This window comes from Plutella xylostella, chromosome 13 (genome assembly GCF_932276165.1).
Source record: "Plutella xylostella chromosome 13, ilPluXylo3.1, whole genome shotgun sequence".
Lineage (NCBI taxonomy): Eukaryota > Metazoa > Arthropoda > Insecta > Lepidoptera > Plutellidae > Plutella > Plutella xylostella.
In genome coordinates this window covers 11,337,779-11,357,745 of record NC_063993.1, presented here as the reverse complement: position 1 = coordinate 11,357,745, position 19,967 = coordinate 11,337,779, and the positions used below count along the sequence as shown (strand labels likewise).

General features: G+C 37.8%; 2 protein-coding genes and 1 long non-coding RNA gene across 11 annotated transcripts in view; 1 reads left to right on the top strand and 2 right to left on the bottom strand.

Moving 5' to 3' along the window:
- LOC105381227 (probable phospholipid-transporting ATPase IA) overlaps positions 1-2,913 on the bottom strand; it is a 92,353-nt gene extending 89,440 nt beyond the window's left edge. For 3 of the 5 annotated variants that reach the window (XM_048624964.1, XM_048624962.1, XM_048624965.1), the window contains exon 1: positions 2,765-2,912. In XM_048624964.1, the coding sequence (XP_048480921.1) occupies positions 2,765-2,822 (58 nt within the window). In that variant the 5' untranslated portion in view covers positions 2,823-2,912. Of the gene's footprint in view, positions 1-2,764 lie in introns of all 5 variants that reach the window. The other 2 variants (XM_048624958.1, XM_048624963.1) reach the window with 2 other exon arrangements.
- Positions 181-12,229, top strand: LOC125489332. The gene is made up of 3 exons (XR_007266899.1): positions 181-192; positions 5,965-5,968; positions 12,095-12,229. It is a non-coding gene; the product is annotated as an uncharacterized LOC125489332 (long non-coding RNA).
- On the bottom strand, positions 4,428-19,569 carry LOC105385958 (cholinephosphotransferase 1). 5 transcript variants are annotated; one of them, XM_048624967.1, is made up of 9 exons: positions 19,216-19,569; positions 16,898-17,138; positions 13,433-13,591; positions 12,131-12,259; positions 10,297-10,428; positions 8,245-8,403; positions 7,640-7,765; positions 7,078-7,204; positions 4,428-4,547 (listed from the first exon to the last, which is right to left on the bottom strand). In XM_048624967.1, the coding sequence occupies exons 1-9, from the start codon at positions 19,425-19,427 to the stop codon at positions 4,459-4,461; spliced, it is 1,374 nt and encodes a 457-aa protein (XP_048480924.1). In that variant the 5' UTR covers positions 19,428-19,569; the 3' UTR covers positions 4,428-4,458. The 5 variants fall into 5 exon arrangements, with proteins under 5 accessions (XP_048480924.1, XP_048480923.1, XP_048480927.1 ...); XM_048624966.1 differs by lacking the exon at positions 10,297-10,428 and adding an exon at positions 9,074-9,205; XM_048624970.1 differs by lacking the exon at positions 10,297-10,428.
- Between the last annotated feature and the right edge of the window lie 398 nt (positions 19,570-19,967).

Here is a 19,967-nt window from a genome sequence, read left to right as displayed (position 1 = left end):
GGTCGGTAGTTATTACAACACAGCGAGAATTAAAGTTAGGTAGGTAGATATTACCCTTCCGTAAGAGGCTTAGAGGACCATTATATTTTACTTATATTTTTTTCTATTAACAATATCATCGATCTTTCGAAATCAGAAAGGTTTTTTTATACAGGGTGTTGCAAAAAGGGTATATCAAGCCGAAACCAGCATGTGCAGCATGTTATATCTAAGCCCGGGAAAGAAGTCAGAATCTCAAAATACGTTACCGTTTTTGGGTAATTAACGTCCAAAGTTTTACTCGAAAACTGGGTACCAACAACCCTATCGCGACACAGTGACCTACATATCAACGAGTGTCAACGACCTTATAAAATCACGTACCTATGGAAACCGATCCGTTCATTTTTAAATATTTTATTCTTTAAGCCCGCGCTACACTCGCGCCGCGAAAGCGTAAAATGCGAGTTCACGCCGGTATTTATTTTTACTTGTCTCTAATTTTACGTAAATAATAGACAGTGAAAAAAAAGACTTAGTAAAACTATTTTTTCTGTTTATTTAATTGGGTTATGAAATCCGACGAAATAAAAATGCCGGAAACGGGAACGGGTCTTCGACTTACTGGCAATGGCAACATCGTAGTTTATTTTCTCTATTGGCAACAAGGCAACAATATGGCAACGGGTGGAAAAAATTTTTTTCTGCTTTTTTATGTTTACTAAATAATATTACTAGTAACTAATTTGGAAGTTCATAGGAATAATTATAATCGAGATTCAGTGCGGATTTAAACTTTAGCATAATTAAACAGAAACACTTGGAACTTACACAAGTCTGACCGATTTAACCTTTTTCTCGTGGTTCAAGTGTTTTGTTGTTTTTCGTGTTAAGTATTACTTCAAAACAGTTAGTATTGTGAAAGTGGAATGTGATTATTTGAGGCTGCGGTGGTTCATCAGATGTCTGTGAAGAGTTGAAGATGTAGTGTTGTGTTTGTTGTGGAAAAGGATTGTTGTGAAAATGGATTGAACTTTGGAATTAACTAGGTATGTTTTTCTTTGATTGTATCCCAAGAATGTTCTTGTTGCAATGTTTCAAAACTAGGGAGGTATAACGTACAAATTCCAAACATACTCTTGTGTTTCTAATCAGTAATATTTCTAATTTGCGGCCTCCGATTTATCATATGCTTTTGAGGTTATGTTTTTGTTTACAATAAACACGTCAGCTTTTGACGTAATGATATTAGAACGTAGGGTTGCCAAAAACGATACAGACTAAAATATGGATTAAATTTTGTATGGGACGATAAAAATGTCGTGCGCCCGATTTCAACATCGAAAACGTTATCTCCGGGATAAGTTGTGTTGACCCTTTTCGGCTTAATATACCAATTTTGCAACACCCTGTAAAGTACTTACATAATATACATATCCACCTAAGATTATTCTAGTGACGTTCATCATTACAAATTCACCGCGTAATCTGACCCAAAGGAATTCAATCTCCGTACAAATAGAATAGGAAATGGCTTCTAAAACCCGAGGACTTCTCGTATGGATTGATAAATAATGGACCATTAGCGAGGGTTAACCTCACGCGATGTCAATCGATTACAGCCTTGGTAATGAACGGGGAATTTGGGCCCTGAATTTTAGATAAGATCACAAACACACGATGAAGGTGAGTGCTGTGTCGGTCGTATGTTGTAACATTTATAACTTAAAAGGCTTGTTTGTATCTGTTGTAAACTAAATAGGTAGGTAACTACTGAAATCCAATTTAATGTGGGTGTTGTGAAATATTTTCAAACTACCAACCTGTGTAAGCGCTGAAACAAAGTGAATTTCTAGGTTTCAGTAAGTATAGAATAGAGTAGTTATAAGTAGGGTAGGTTGTAAGTTGGAGTCTTCACGTTAAAGAAGTAGGTAGGTACCTACTTATGTTCCTTGGTTAGAGTATACCCAGTGCATCTGATAGGCTCTATAACCTGTGGTAGGAGTAGGAAAGGTAACCGTAGGACGTAAGTAGGTACTTAATATACCTACTTTTATTTAACCGTAAACAGGTAGAAGCACCTACTTATATAAATAGGTATTGCAATTTCTTAGGTTAAGTGCGTACCTATACCCTATATTATACATACAAGAAGGTACCCTACCTAATCTACCTACTATAGATACAACTTCTTGGCGCGAGAATCCTAAATAACGAACAATGAACACTCGGAATGAAAGATGCCAAGAAGTGAGTGACCATTTTAATGGGAACCGTCGTATTTTAAAATATTTTGTGCACAAATAATGTTATAGTTGGTAGGTAGGTACTTAAAATATTTTAAGTACTACTTACTAATCGTATTTTAGCTGATTGCTATAGTTCTACCTAATTATACCCGGTTCGGTTGCGTAAATCATTCGAGGTCGTTAAATAAAAATGCATCGGTACCTACCTTATGCCTCAGTGCCACATCAACGAGTTCAATCAATACCTAACTATTTTATAGTAAATCGTATCTATTACCCACCTGTAGATAACTAACTACCTACAATAACCAGTACTTATAAATACGTTCCCACTCGTAGATACCTTTAGATAACACAACAAAAATAAATAAGTAAGTACTCAATAGATAAGAGAGTAGTCGCCACAGCACGTTATCAAATAAAGAGCGTGTTCTGTCCACTTTAAATTTCTCCTACCTGGCTAGGTATCCTACTCACTTGGGTATGTAAGGTAGGAGCTGCTGAACGCTAGAAAAGTAGGTTAAAAAAATACTTACGTGAAGCGGCAAGGTCTTCGTAATGGCTCCTGCGAAGCCACGAGCCCAGGGGACTCATTCTGGCACTCGTTCCACTTTTATAACAATAAAAACAAAACACGGTTATGACATTTCGTTTCGCGCGCGGCGAATGTCAGGCGTCGCGGTCGAGCGCACGCGACGCCATCTTGGATGCGTTCGGAATTTAATAGTTTTCTTTGCGGGTATGATAATTTATAAAGTAATGAAAACGGATATGGATCCTATTCCTAACTAATGGTTTAACCCGGTATTTAATTATGTTTACGTTTATTTAAGCACAAATCTGTTAATAAAAAGAGGTTATCAATAGGTGTATTTTCTGCAAAATCACACAATTTATTTTCACGATTTTATACTTAGGGTGAGGCCAAACGAGCGTAATTTTGTGAGTTGTAAGTCGCGTACACTACACACACAATATTAGTCTATGGTCGCGTATTCGTGGGGAGTGAGCCGCCCCTCTCGACCTCGTCCCCAAGCACAGAATAGGAGACTCACAACTTACAAAATTACGCTCGTCTGGCCTCACCTTAGAAGATGGGCAATATCTCCATGAGCTAGAAATGCATAAAAACGTTTTTTTTGTAGGAACTTATGCGTGCAGCCAGAGTTCAAAATTTAACACTTGTTGTTTTGTACATAGTTAACAGTAAGTACCTACCTACAGTTTGCCACGTTGATATATTATCCTCCCACTCCCCATTCCCAATACAAACTTTGTAAGTAAAGAAATGATAATCAATTTCTTTTTAAAAATCTTCTCTAAGTCTTAACAGGAAATAAAAGAAATGATTAATTAAATTATTTTAATATAGGTAGAGTATTTTAATTGAATCACAAACTTTATTGTTCTAAGTTTAACAGGCCACGCGGTGAAACAGGTTTAAAGAGTTTGGTAACTAAATAAAATTGCAAGTAAGATTACAATAATCATGATCATCATCAGCCGAAGAACTTCCATAGCAGGAAAAAGGCCTCTCGGAAGTATCGTTACTATTGTATTCTACCTTGAATATTATTTAAAATAATAATTCAAGCAGTCTTGTATCTTATGTAAGCCACGAGCAAGGGTGAAAGTGAGGTAGCTAGGTACTAAAATAAATTAAAAGGATAAATAAGTAATTTTCATAAATAAATAAAATACGGGGATGATGCATTGACACTGAGGTTTGGGTCTAGAAAATCTAAAATACTGAACTAACTGCCTATACTTACTATCATTAATAATTAATAACTAGGCATTGAAAACTTTGATTGTTTATGAATTACAATGATGCAATCTAGTATAAATTAATGTAACTATTTAAAACATCTGCAACTGCATTTAAAAAAGCAAGGCACTCAAGGTATTACGCATACAAAATTCTAAACTACACATATTACATCTATATTTTACATAATCTGTCACTACTGTTCCCGCAATTTATACTGACATTACCAACAATTTTTTTATGACCTATGACTTCCTTTATCTTCCTGGATACGAATATACAGGGTGTTTAAAAAAGGGTATTGTAAGCCGAAAGTGCGTGAAACAGAAATTAATTCTTTGTTTGTTTGTTCACAAATTTTGTTCTAAGACTTGAGTCACCACCGCTTGATCTACGTTGTCACCTTTGCAACACCCTGTATACATAGTATACTGTATAGATAGTCCATGCACTACAAGTAACTTATGCACTAACAGTGTTATTGTTCAGGAGCGGCGCCGCGTCGCTGTCCACTTCACTGTCCTCCGACTTGTCCGAGCTGTCACTCGTCACTGCAATCAAATATTGCACTTATTAGTCACGTAATTAAATTCATTATCCACTGTATAAGTGCTAAAAAATCGAATCATGCTTTCTATTCTTCTAGCATGCACACATTTTAACGTATCAATAAAATCCGGTGTACTATGTTCTATTTCATGTTACAACTGCTAAATTACAGAGGGCAGCACTGCTAGACATGATAATTAATCAATTCTAACTAAACTATTACAGAATCGAAACTAAAATATAAAACAACCATTTCTGTATAATATACAAAGCAACAAGCAGGTTAGTTAAATAAAAGGAGAAACTTTAGTCGGCAGCATCAACACCAAGCAATAAGCTATTTATGACGTACATATTCTCATTTTCTATGAACGCTACAAATCAATTAAAAACCAAACTATACATTAAATAATCTAACTAACCTTCATAGCTCCATAGCCTCAACTTTGTGCACTTAAATAATATACAAGCACTATTTAACCACAATGTATTTATTTAAAACCATAAACTCTGTAAAATAACATTAGACAATAAAACAAGTGCAGTTTTCGAAAATGTACATCGCTTATATTTCACATAAAAATACAGGTCAAATATTTATACAGCCAGCTTTCATAATATTTGTAACAGTACATTTATTTCTACACTATTTACATTGCATTGCTACACTCAGGGAGCAGTGGAACCGGTTCTAGCGATATTACCATCTTATTCAAGTTTATAAACTATATTTTAGCAAAGAGAAAAATCATGAAGACTTTATGCATAATATTTTTAGTCACTATTCAATAAAATAGGGAAGTTTCGTCAGCGGTGTTGTTTCACCAATGTGAAGTTATATTCGAAACAAATTACTATTATTATTATATTCCCTAAAATTAGTGTGTACTTGCACACAACAAGACATGCTGCTTGCGATATGATGGGTTGTCCCTCTCGTTTCAATGCTACTAATTCGTATAAAAATCGTGCTAAAATATTGTTTTTCTCCTTACGATACATTATATTGCAAGCTTGCAACCTAGCAAATATTACAGTAGCTTCACAAGTGATATATAGATACAATACATAGAAAGATATAAGGAACACGTAAGAGAGAAAATCTATATAAGTATATAGCTTATTAGATAATGTAGCCAACACCGAAAATAAAGTGTAATTTCATTCCTCTTAAAGATATTTTCAAGGGAGAAGAAACGCCACAGTTGAGAAAATGTTAGTAATATGCGAATGCAGCCTAAAATATTAGTATTTACAAAAATAGCTTTCATTCCTTATTGGGGGTTACCGGTCGCCTCGATATACATAGCTTTGCATGCAATATCGAAACTCTAGCTGTAGGTAATTAACTTGCACTTCGTCATTAAGTATAGTGTCTATGGATTTTATTTGAAACTTTGCTTCAAGACACTTCGGTAGTTAGGTCAAGTTGACTGTTGATTTAAGGTATTTAGTAAAATATACTTAGCATACCTTAATTTAGTTTTAATAAGTCAAGCGAAACTGGCGTTGTCTTAACACGTATTGCTACAATTAAAAACAAATCAAGTACAAGAGCTCCGTCTAGCAGCACACGAGTACTTGGCAATTGAAACTTAAACACACTGATGATAAAATGAAACTGGCAAACTTAACTCTCATTTACGAAACTTACTGAACATTCTCTATAAATATTTCATAACAATTCTTTTCTAAAGTGCTGTCGCCCTCTAAAACAATAGTTCAAAAATTACTCGTTACTTATATTATTAATTATTAATATTACAGTTTTAATTTTGGCAAATTCGTCGTCTTGGAGCGAATGATTTTAAAAAGAGAAATTAAACAACCTATATTCTAAGTCTATTGTAGAGAAAGTTTTAACAATCCGTCTATTTGAACGATCTAATAGCATCTCAGGAAAGTGAGATGTAAATAAACTAAAGATGCCCCCACTCCCGACCATTCAACTACACATACCAACAACGATCAACAACCACGACACACCATAATAACACTTATGTGAGTGAAATAACAGTGATTTTCATTTTGCACTGTGTTATCTTACGTATGGTTGTTGGGCAAATAATATTATAAGTACAGTGTTTTGTCGCTTGCATTGCTCACCACAGTTGCGTTCACTCGCATTCATCAAGCACATAACAAGCATTGGATGCCTCCCACATAATCCATTTTACAGAGACAGAGAATATATTTCTCTAAATGGCCTCTCTACGGATACCTGATCAACAAATTTATTGCATTTCTGTTTAATTTAATTGTTCTCTGACTAGAACTTATACTATTATTCGTACTGTGACACTAACAAAACCTCAAATGTACACTTTTTAAATCCATTCAACAACAAACATACACCCACAAATATACCCCAGAACAACAAACTGTAGTCCAATCCGTAAAACTATCCAAGAAATGGCTGCGAGTGAAGTGAAACAACGTCACAATACGAATAAGGCCAGCGTTGCTATGTTGCTAGGCGTGTTTACGCGTTTCGCTTGGCATGTCTCGGGGGGCCCTTTCTGCTGCTCGTACCGTTGCGGTCGTGCGGCGGCGACGCGGGCGGCGGGAACGGGATCTTGAACAGGTGGATCTTGAGGTGCTCGCAGATCTCCGTGCAGATCTGCCCGCAGTAGCGGACCAGGTCCACGCACACCCATATCTGGAATTGGGGAAATTATCGGTGGTTAATTTATATTCCAGTTTTGAGATTTGAGCTTCCTGCCTGTAAAACTATAGTAAATGGCATTTCTGATGGACAGACACACATAAATTGATACCGAGCGGCGTTTGCAGAGTGGGTTATGTATGACAGTTGCTGCCTTGCGACTGTCTGCAAAATAGGGTTTCTATGGAGTTGAATGAGATAACCATCTTTTGGCATACTATACCACATTTAACACCTTGAATCTCGAGACACAATTTCGCTATTTCTGATTAATTTCGCTTCCATGCTAGAGAAGTCAACGTGAACAAGCACTATCCAGCAACTAAGCTCTACGGCAAGAAGATGACCGCCATTAGGATCTGTGTAACTATTATAGGTTCTTGTTTGTGTACAAATAAATAATATATATCTATATAGGTGAGTACATACGTTGGCTAACCACAGCACGTAGTACTCGGGTATGGCGTTGTTGAAGTACTGGTTGAGGAACAGCATGGCCGGCCCGAGCAGCGACCAGTCGTAGTACTGCATCTCGCTCTTCGTCATGTGCGCCACCTGGGACAGAGAGAGATAGATATAGACGGGTGTTAGAATAGATACTCCGTTGCTGTGTTACACTAGACTAGACGAGCACGATACGAAAACTCCGTTAAAATGTTATGTGGCGCATATCAAGTGGATTCTCTAAGGGCGATCACACATTAACTGCTTAAGCATACTCTCTCCTATTAACACCTAAAAGTGGGAATTAGGAGACGTATCGTTTTTATGTGTGGGTGCCTTAACAAGCCACTGAACAAAGTAAGATAAAATGTAAGCGATATATTTGGTGTCACGCTAATCGGTGAGGTGGACATAGGTCTCTCAAGGAGCAAAACAACATTGCCTTACTCTAATCGATTTACAATATCTCTCGGTGTACAAATGCCCAAGACATAATTTTGACTTCAGTACAGTCACTAGTAAATCCACAGTCAGAAAGCTTTACACTTCTTCAAAATAGCTTACTCATAAAAAGAAAACAGACAACTCACCACAAGCCGATTTGTGACCTTAGCGGCCACCATGCCAAAGGTGAGGATGTACAGAATTGGATGCGTCTCGTACACGAGGCTCTCGCTCTTCTGGAAGATGATGAAGGCGGGCACCACCACCAGCGAGAACGGGATCACCGGCGACAGGATGCTCGTGCCCTGGCGGGGGGGACGGGTGTGAAACGTGGCGGAGTGGATTTGGAGAATGTGGGTGTGAAATGTGACAGAGTCAATTTATGTAGAAAGTTAATAAAAAGTAAATAAATGAAATAATTAAGTGACGTTAATAATGAATTTAAAATAAATTTAACGAAAATTACTTTTGGTAGTGAAACAAAATTGTAATTAACCCAGTAATCGCCACACAGAATAGCAGAAAGTTGTGAAATGCTATTGATTATTATTTTATTAATACAAGTTATGCAACAAATAGACCTTATCTGCTATGGCGATTAAAGGGTTAACAAAAATATAAAATAAAATTTAGGGGGGCAACTTAAACCTAAGAACATGCATTTACAAACTAAATAACGAAGCGAAGCATCAAACTACACGCATGCATGACTGTACCAAGCGATGACGTCACAAGCAAACACGAGGACAGACAAGCTCACACAAGTAACAGAACCAATTAGAACACAAAATAAACATTACACACGAATAAATACAACAAAACACTCTTACTCCGATACTGAATAAACGTACACGAATACAGATACGTGAGAAAGAGAGAGAGAGAGACAGACAAGTGGCCGACGTTTCACTCCTCGACATTCAGTATTAGCACAGCTTTACGTAATGTTACGGTACAACGGGTGAAGGTCCTTACTGCCACTGTGGAGCCGTTCTTGCCGACCCCGCCGCGCGTGATGAGCCGCGCGTACCCGACAATCAGGTACGCGGCGAGACTAACTAGCGCGCAGTTGGAAACTACGATAAACTCCACGTGCAGTGGCGGCACCTACTCTCACATGCGTTAGTCCCGGCGGCGGCGTAGCGAAAAAAAAAAGAAATACAAACATGCCATTAATACAGGGTTGAGCGTGGGTTGGCACCACTTTGGGGGCTCGGGTGCTGTCTTCACTCATTGTTGCTTCGAGGCAACGTTTAGATATAACATACTATGTACAAAGAGGATGATTCACACAAATGTTTTATGTAAATTTTAGATGATATGGATAAGAATGTCAAGTAGAAAATACATTTATACACAGCAAAACTCATGTGACCCCTTCTGGTAGAACAATTGAACTAGTTACTGTAACAAATACTGAAATATAAACGCCTAGATTTTGGAGTCTAATAATGTTTCACAGAATTTCCAATAGAATTTTCCTATACACCCATAACTACACAAGGCATACAGTGTTACAACTAACAACATCTTTCACATTCGCATATACCCGCATTATTGTATCATAAATCTCAGCTGATAAGGTACTTGCTTATAACTTAGAACACATAATGACTGTAGGTGTGGTATGTACAATGATGACCATTTTAATGAGATGAACTTAGAGTAATGAGAACCCGTGAATGAGATCAAAGATGCTAAATATGTCCCCTATCTCTTGTTAAGGCTATGCGAGGAAAGATTGGGACGATTCAGTCAAAAGAGAATTACAGTTAAATATAATTTATTCAATATCGCTATCGGTAGGTAGTTTTTTTTAATAAGTCGCGGATATTTACAGTAAAAATATACACTGTTATCATTTTCACTATCATCAAGTTCCCGTCGCCGCAAATTCAACGGGCAAAAAAACCCATACAACAGCTCTACCGTACTACCACCGAACTTTAGTAAACAACAAAATCCATAAGCAGCATTGCTTATCTGCCAAATATCACATCATTTGTATTAATCTGTTTGACACAAAAGCGATGCTGTTAGATTGTGGATTGCTACTGTGTCGATGGAAACAAGTCATCAGATTTCTATTAATTTTCATCTCTGACGGAATCGTCCCAAGGAGTGGTTAAGTACACCGGGGTCCCTGCTGGCACAGAGCGGGGGAGGGGGGGTGCGCGTGCGCAAGTCTCAGGTCTTACGGCCACGGTGGATCCGTTCTTCCCGCAGCCCCTAACTTGGAACGTGTGAGCGAAATCGTACACGAAATGTCCCTGCGCCGCGAAACATGACGTCGACACGGCCAGCGCCCACGGCCGGCCCAGCCACGGCATCTGAGGTTATACGGTCCGTTACTTTCAAGACTACAATCCAGTATTCATAAAAATTACTTATATTTTTGTGATGCGCAGGTACAAAAAGTTTCAATTGTCTCTAATTTTATGGTTGCCACTGTACCGGTGGCTTGTTGATGGAAGAGTTGTTGAGGGCCATGGAAAGGAGGCCCTAATGGTGGGTTAAATGGTGGGTGTTATGACGATCGATGGTGATATAACATACTCACTAAATAATGTAGTGACAGTCAGTGCTTGTGTTGTTAATAGTGTAATGTCATGAGTATCATGATTCAAGAAATCAACTATATATTTCTAATAAGTCTAAAACCTGCACTAGTGTGACAACTGATAATGATAAGATGAAATTGTTATGACAGACTTCTAATCTCCTCCTCGATTGTGTATTGCCGAATTAGTGTGTAAAAACTAGTTGATGTATGATTGTGCATTTCTAATGAGTGTGTCCTATTCCTTATTCTGTTCCTATTCCTATATCAACCACCTAGGCTCATCAAAAATTGTGTCAAATTTACATTATAATATTACATAATAAAGAGCTGAAAATAAAGACATGTAAGAATTAAATATAAATAACACTATTTCAAATCATGAAAAATCCTAAATATTGGGAGCATTCGGTCGCCACCTTGAAAGAAATATGTATAATTAAAATGAGTGAAGACCCACAGATAAAAAAAATAGGGCGACGTACCAGCCACGAGGATACACAAAGAAATTAAATACTATTAATAGGTAACACTGATATTAAGATTCCGAAACCTACAATATTACTTACATAAAAAAGTTTATTTAATCTAATCGCTATATAAAACAAAAAAAGTCGATTACTTTAAATAAACTAAATAAGATTATGCTCAAAAGAAAAGGGGTTTCTAAAATAAATGAATAAAAAATACATTCAAAATGCAGGCTTCAATTTAAATGGAAACTACCTGCATTCTAAAAATTAAAGAAGCTGTGAGCATAATCATCTTAGGAATAAAATATTCTAATTAAAGAATAAACATGCTATTAAAAAAACCCACATGATGAGAAGCAATGTACCAATAGATTCAGACCAAAAGAAACGGAATTTAGAATATGAGGGAATAGTGAGGCCGTTCTTGAACCGACAAACTATCAACTGCCGAACTCATTCCTGCAGATTTGACGGACAGTAGAAAAATTTACATAAATTACTCTTCCCCCTCTAATAACATTGATGTAAGCAGTGTTATTTTATATATATAATTCCAAGGAGTTGCTATATACCGTCATATTAGATCACATTGGGGGTTAAAACATAGATTATTTATTAGTAAATCCAAAGCTCTGCCAAAGTAGTTAGTAGTAAATCCAAAAACGGCCACACTGCACAAAAAAGCTAAGTTAATTGCATGACAGCGACGAAATAAGAAACCAATCTATTACTCAAACTACTTAAAGTAAAGTTTGGGTAAAGTTGTCTGGAAGAAACTGTTCGTCGAGTGCCACGGCTAGTTGCTTACTTTATTCAATAATATTTTTGGTACAAATACAGGCCAATTTTATTTCCTCCTTTACTATGATCTTTAAATTCTATTCCGTAAATCTCTCAGCGTTCCTCAGAATACTCATTCACCAAAGACAACTGTCACTAGCAATAATCTATGACCGCAACTAGCCGTGGCACTCGACGTCATTATTCCGGGATCCTCACTGCGACAGTGGAGCCGTTCTTGCCGACGCCCCCAGCCAAGATGGCGGCGGCCAGGGCTCCCAGGGTCAAGGTCGCCGCCAGCACCGCGGCCGCCCCTACCGAGTACCGCATCTCCAGCCCAGACCACACCTGGGGTCGCACTCGTGTTAATCTAGCCGTCACTCTATGGTAGCTTTACAGGGATCACCGGACTTGATATTGAAGGAGGTTAATAAGTGAGGCCTTAGAATAACAAGTAATAGTTCTATGGTTTTTCAAACTATGACCGGTATTATAAGGTGTACACGTACAGGGATGGTGGTAGTCAATTTTGAAGTAGGTTTATGATTAAGGCCTTGGAATAAGGAGTTATAGCTTCAGCTTAGTTTATCTGGTGGTCTTTAGTCTATGGTTAACACAAGTCCTAGTTATGGGGTTGGGAATAATGGCTATACAAGGTTTAGGGGAGGTGGTAGTCTCAGCCCATGAAAAGAAGAGTGAGTTTTAAGAAGTAAAGGTTTTGTTTTTACAGAAGAGACCAGACAGAAGTGGTAAGTATTATCAGAGTTTTAGCAAGGGACTTCTTGACTTACTAACTTAAGTTAGTTAGAAAAACTTTAGAATGTAGATTTAAAAGGTTATGGATTATCCCATTGTACGCTTCTTGATTTTATGAAGGGTTTTGGTGAAATTATTTACACATTTTCCTAGCACACTCCAACTAAATTCTTAACATAATTAAATTTGAATTAGGTACATAGAGAACACAGGAAGATCATAGGACTAGTAGCATGTATAATTTGGCCTATAATTTTAGGTTCATGTGGGCATTTTTAAGGGTTTCACATTGATAAGGATTTAATTGGTCCGAGAACCTTATTAAATTCTTATTGTTAGGCTTGAGGTATTTCACTTTGCGTGTTGCAATTTTACATAAAATATGCACAATTTACATATACCTCAAACCTACTATTGTTTCTCTCGACACGCCTTTAGGTCGTAATTTTCATGATATTTAAGTACACACAATTAACATAAATATTATATTTTTCTGTGTTTGTAACTTTATTACACTCATGAGCAATGAAAAACTTACAAAAGATCGATCATTTTTTAAAAATTAGATTAGAATTTGTTCAAATAAATGTACTTCAATATTGCAGACGGCGGCATAAAGAGCGTAGGAGCTTTTCCGTCTAGGAGGTGAGTTTCTCACTGGAACTTTTTCATTGCTCGCGAGTGTACCTACACCCTAAAGGCGTAAAGGACAATCCAGACATCATTCATTCACTTTCAACCCTATCCGCGGTTCGACAGCATTACCTGAACGGACCAGATCTGCGGCCCCAAGATGGCGGACACGAGGTGGATGAGGATGATGGAGTACTGCGCCTCCGTCACGTCGATGCGGCCCATCTTCAGCGTGCCCGTCACGTAGGCCTGCCAGTGCGCGCAGTAGAACAGCGTCATGGCGCAGAAACACTGGAAGAGGACGGCTATTGGTTAGTAAAGTTGGAGGTCGGTCGGTAGGTGTGATCTGGTGCGATAACACTGCGCTGATTGGTCGGTTTGAATTCTATGTGGTAACTGTCGTCGGTAGAAACAGTGATTGTTGAATGGAAATATTACACATGCCGCCACATCTCATAACAGTTCGTTGATGGATAAGAGTTTCTATTGATAATCAACAATAGGGTGGCATTAATGCTACATGCATTTTCGATCAGTCAGAGGTTTGGAAGATCTTATTATCAACTTAACGCTTTGCAGGCGGTATGGAGATGGAGACACTACAGTACAGCTTGCTTAGACAAGGAAAATATTATGACGTCAATATTGTTCTGTACTTAGTCACGCCAGACTACACACAACTCAACATGTGTAATGTGTATTGTAAGTAAATAGAAGAACATCTATAGATAACTAGTAAACGGTCTACAACTCTACATAATATGCAGATAAGTTAATTAACAGTGCCAGCTGATACGACGGGCAGTCTCAACGGACTCTAATGTGACGGAAGACAATGTGATGTAGATTAATCGAGTGTATGTTTGGTTCCATCAATTGTTGGATGGGTCAATTACTCTCATGATGGCAAGGTTGTAGCGTAGTCGCTTGTAGGACTATAGGTAGAGTTCGTGACAAATTATTACAATTACGCAGCTGGTAATGGCGTAGTGGCCATCGCTCGGTAATGTAATGGAAGGCTCGATGGAGAGCTCTTGAGATTACCAGTCGCTTCGTTGCATTAATATCTAATCTTTTTTTACACTTTCATGCTTTTATGTGCAGTTTAAAACTAATAGATGTAATATTTAAAAAAGTATATGGATGAGAGAAGAGGTTTAAGCAGTAGAAAAAAAATAGAATAAAAAATAAACAAAGTTTTGTTACAGAAAATATTTTGATGTAGGCAAATGGTAGGTCCCTATTTAGATTTATTTAATAGATTCGATGTACTGACTGATACTGCATTATGTGCTTATTCACCGCTAGGCTTGACAACTAATTTAAAAACAGAAATAGGTAATTTGCAAAGCAAAACTGTCGTGACCAGCGTGAAATTGATATTTATAGACTTGCCATAGAACAATCGACTTTGCATTTGCATGCATGAGTGAATGTGTTACAACCATAATTATTTATTTCTAAAACTAATTGTAATTAATTACTACAATTTTCATTTGTTTCATAAAATTTTAATTTGTGATTTGTTGATTGTTAAGTGAAGCATTTATTTGTTCACAATAATGTAAGGTCCTTATAAACACTAGTTTCAAAACACGCTGTTATAACGGACAACGTTGGAGTGTTCACAAATGTAGATCAATTGGAGCGAACGTACTATGATAGGGTAATTGCTACTATTTGTCTTGAATCTTGGTACGCACCACGCCATACTATCTTCATTGGCTAGTTTAAAATGTGAATAATAAACACAGCGTGTGACTGAATTGGAAGGTGGTTTATAATTTTATTCTGATGAATAATTAATACCAATATTAAATAATCAATAACATCCTCATTTTAAGTGACCTTTAACATTCTTTTGTGTACACACAGTTAATATCGTCGACTCCATCCAATTTGACACTACGAAGTGACCCGAATGACCCATCCCCCGCCCTTGGCCGAGCCACCTCCTCTGAGTCACAAATCTTGGACCCGGCAACCCTCGGCCTTCAACCGGCAGTAATAAATAGAGCTCCCCGTTTAGGTAAAAAGCCAGGAGGGTCACTCTATACTGACGAAAAACTAGTTTTCAGAGTGCTGCTGCGCTATCCACGACTCTATTTCGTTGTATTAATCTTGCCGATGGCACGACAGCTCTCGTTAGTTAGTTTTTCGTCAGTATAGAGTGACCCTCCAGGCGACGGGAGCACTTGGCAACTGATGGTAGTCAGCGAGAGACGCGACAGATCGTCTGCTGTCGGCGGGAGGTGGAAACTTTCGGCACGTGTATGGAAAGTGTATGTACTGGAAACTTATTCTTAGATATTTACTCTCGGGTATAAGACGTACTCGAAACTATTGCCGCCCTTATCGCTTTTACTACATTTACCCTTAATATAAATGACACTCTGCTTGTGGAAGACAACACAAGGCCTCTCTGTTTTTATGGAGAAAACTTGTAAATCGATAATCTAATCTTCCTCCTAGAAAATGTTGTAACTAACTGTTGGACTTCAATATTATAGTTGAAATAGCCATAAGTTATTAGGTAAGTATTAATAATTAATTTAAACCGATAGTAAAATGGCAAAAGTTTATCTTTCATTACTGCGAGGGCGACGATCGCAATAACCAGTAGAAAAATAATATCATATTTACTCAAACGATAAAATTTATCAAGGGATTTTTTTTCAAATCTAGACACGCCTGCGCATGATTACCACGTTGTTAGATCTGTATTAAATTTCGTAATCATATCAGTGCGACGTAGGCAGTTTGTGTAAGTTGTCGAAGCTATAGTAAACAGTAATAAAATGCGACATTCTTAATTTGCCGCAGTGTGGTGTGAAGCAGAGGCTGTCACCACTTTCAACGAATGAATGTATAAATGATGGAACTGGTTGTCTGTTTAGCATATTCCAATCTTCGCTTCCTCAAAATCGTACGATTCGATAAAATTTCAAGGTCGCTCGCATAATTTTATTTTAGCGCTGTTATGTAAATTGAAGTTTGTTTTTAAAACAAAGGCACAATCAATATTCAATATGATAATAAGAAGTAGTGAAGTATGCTCAAGTCTTTTACGTTTGAAATTGACCTTTCTATAAATCTAGAAAAGCTAGAACTAGTCGATACAGAGTCTCGTGAATAATATAGTTAAATAATAAAATTTATGATGAGATGACATTTCTAAATTACATAAAACTACAAAATAAATGTCATTTTATAATACCTAATACTTATAAGAGAATATAATTATCCTTTGAATTGCACAGGTTAAGTTGCGACATTCCCTGCACATTCTACCACAAGCCCGATGTAGCAACTAGCTAATTGCCATTTATCTATATTTCACTGAGACTAATCTCATTTTAAACATAGGTTATCTACTGAGTCAGTGCTCACCTCGCTTCCGTAAATGAATCTTTATAATTTGAGATTTTGCCACATGTGAGTAAATAATATCACTCATCGTGAAAAGTGCCTCCAGAGTGACTTATCAACTATACCATATAGGGCATTGGGTTATTTTCGTCATTTTAACTGGCTTTCGCCCCAACAGCTCTAGTGTTTGTTACCAACAGAGTAAGAAGACACAATCCTAGAACTAACCTGGAAAAACATCCAAGTGGGGTATTCCCCAAGGCGTACGGCTGTGCACGCTCCCACTGCTATGAATACTGTTGATATTGAGTCGCAGCCGTGGTCGAACAGCTCCCCAAGTGGGCTCTGGCTGCCGGTCCGGCGCGCCTGCTTGCCGTCTATCGCGTCCAGGCTCTGGTAGATGAACACGCCCAGCGCACAGAGGAAGCACGCCCATCGCGGTGGGTCTGATTTAGCATCTGGACTATACCTGTGGAGGAATTGTATGGATTATTTAGGTATTTATTTGTTGAGGTCCCAGGTTCAATTCCTGGCTGGGGCAGATATTTGTTTAAACACAGATATTTGTTCTCGGGTCTTGGATGTGCCCGTAAAATGGCAATAGGCCCGCTCCCTATTACATTGGGACTAACATAACGCTCTGGCGAAAAGTGGGTGCAGCAATGCACCTCTGCCTACCCCGCAAGGGAGTACATTAGTACAAGGCGTGAGTGTGTGTTTTTATTTGTTGAGGTAAACTTACAGCAAAAGTAAAAGGAAATTATTCTAATGGTTTTACTGCATGACTTGTATCATGCAGTATGCTTACTTTGGTTTGGAATGCAAATAACAGTTAAAAGAAAAGCTGAAAATGTACTCTTTGTTTGATGAGAGATTTATAATGAAATTTTCTACTGATTTACATATAAAATGTAGGGTTAGATTGTGTACTTTCTATTAAATGTTAAGTAGTAATGAGGATTCAATTGAATGATAAACATGCTTTAACCAACATTGCAAGCCTTCAAGTCGGATGGGTCCAAAACAAAGGTGAAACATAGGTCACGGTAGACGGTCAGGATATACAATATGTCAATGAGTACATTCACTTAGGCCAGCTAGTCTCATTTGAAAACAGGCAAGACAAGGAGATTGATAAAGCCTGGAAGAGCTGCGGGTCTATGAAGCAGCTAATGAAGGACAACCATCCACTATCACTTAAGCGCAAACTTGTTGACATTGTGTATCTTGCCTGTCCTGCTCCGTCTGGGTGCCGGGTGACGGGCACCGTCGGAGGGGCAGGTCGAGACGGAGGTGGCGGGACGACCTCGTCAACTATTTGCCAGATTGGATCAGGATGGGTGGAAAATTAAAAGGGGAGGCCTTTAACTGAGACTAATTTCATTATAATCACGTTGACGTATAAGGATAACTGCCCCATGATGTTAAAGTTGGCTATGAACAATGATGGCTTGAAACTGAAAATTGTAGAAGATGGAAAACCACAACCATCCTGTACATAGCAAACTTTTCGAAAGTATGCTGAAACAATGTCAATTGGGGACGAAAGACATACATGCAATTAAAGTGTTAAGTATGAATTGTAATCAGAAACTGGTCCAAGCATATTTTCAAGAACCAGAATCACAGAATCAAGAAGAAGAAGTTTAGTAATTTAACCTTTTGTTTGGTTGACCAGTAAAATGCAGTACAGTGCCACAAGCTTTTCTGTTCCGGTGACAGCTCACATAAATGTGTAAAATTTCTTAATTCTATAAGATTTTATGTTTGCACGTGTTGTTAATTCGCTCTTGCGGTGTTAATAAACCCATCTAATCTTTTACAATATACAATTCATTAGTAAGTAATGAGATATGGATCAATTTAGTTCACTTTCACTGGAACAGATAAGTTTGTCGCACTATACTTTTAGACAAAATACATTCTATGAATAAATGGAGTTGGATTCTCAGGTTTTCATAATGTTACTATTCAGTTTTGTTTGTAACAAATGTGATCTTACTGCTAATTATTATGAATGTGTTTTTACTTTCATGAGAGTATGGACAAACTCTGGACAAACTAGTATGTTTGTTTTGACCATAGCTTGCGTAAAAGTAAGTAAGTAAATAAAGAAGTAATAACTTAATAATTCATATAAGAAATATTCCCTGTAAAATAGATAGGTACTGCTTGTGCTGATATCAAAATTTACAGACTTAAATTGATAAGGTAAATTTGGGAATAGACTGTTGAAGAAAGCTAGGTATTTATCAAGTGATTTGATATCATATCAGTGTGCGGATGGCGCGACCCACTGCCGACCAATAGCGTGGAGTCTACAATATAATCCACAGACAAGTAAACAATAGTCAATTAAACACACAGCGGTTGGTGTCGCAAGGTGCAGTTATTGAAATAAACAAAGCAAAAAACTGTATGAAGTAGGTTATAAAGAAAGTGACGATACAAGTCGATGGCTAAAACGAAAGTCGTTCCGGTCGCTGGTAAAGCATGTCACGGTTTCGCAGGAGTTACACATTTGCCGCCACGTTCGGCGCACTTACCATACTAGTATCAGGGTGGTGACTATGTTTATAATTAATCCTAGAATCGTAATGAGATTCGGCGCGAGCCACAGCGGCGTCTTCGACACCAGCCAGCACCACCATGGCTGAAGCCATGCATCCAATATACTAGCACTTGTACACGAATATTTGTGTTCACTCAGTCTTTTTAACTGCGCGGCATTTAGAATCCTTTCCTTGTAGAACTGCATTTTCACTAACACGACATTTAATATCTAAATAACACTTAAAACACTACGATAGCCGAAATTCGCATTAAAATTATCTTGAACAAGAATTTCGCACACACTTCACCTTCACCATCATGGCACCATAGACAAAGTGAATTTTTTTTTCGGTACGTCAACGTCACGCCAAACTGTCATAGACAAATGTGTGGAAGTTTGTTGCGTAGAAGATGAATGGTTTACAATACAAGCTTAGGAATCAGAATAAGAATGTGGTGGATGTAGTTCCAATAACTACTGACAGATGGCAGTAGAAGCGAAGAAATAAATGTAATAAGGGTTCGAACCACGTACTCTACTCTACGGTGAAGGAAAACATCTCAAGGAAATCTACACATCTAGATTCTAGCAAGATGTGTTCCCTGAGTTCATTGGACTCATTCACACTCGGCTACGGCCATAGAGTAAATATCGGGTTAATCGGGTACCTACGTATAGCGGTGGCGGCCGGGCTGGGGTGTAGTGATTTGACATAGGTATGTAGGTAGGTAAGTAATAATATTA

What these genes read in the sequence shown, in the direction of transcription:
- LOC105385958 (XM_048624967.1), bottom strand. Translation starts at nt 19,427, where the DNA reads ATGCAGTTCTACAAGGAAAGGATTCTAAATGCCGCGCAGTTAAAAAGA. An exon ending in ACCACCCTGATACTAGTATG is followed by an intron (nt 17,139 to 19,215) that starts GTAAGTGCGCCG and finishes ATTCCTCCACAG; the next exon opens with GTATAGTCCAGATGCTAAAT. An exon ending in AGAACGGATCCACCGTGGCC is followed by an intron (nt 8,404 to 10,296) that starts GTAAGACCTGAG and finishes CCCCCCCGCCAG; the next exon opens with GGCACGAGCATCCTGTCGCC.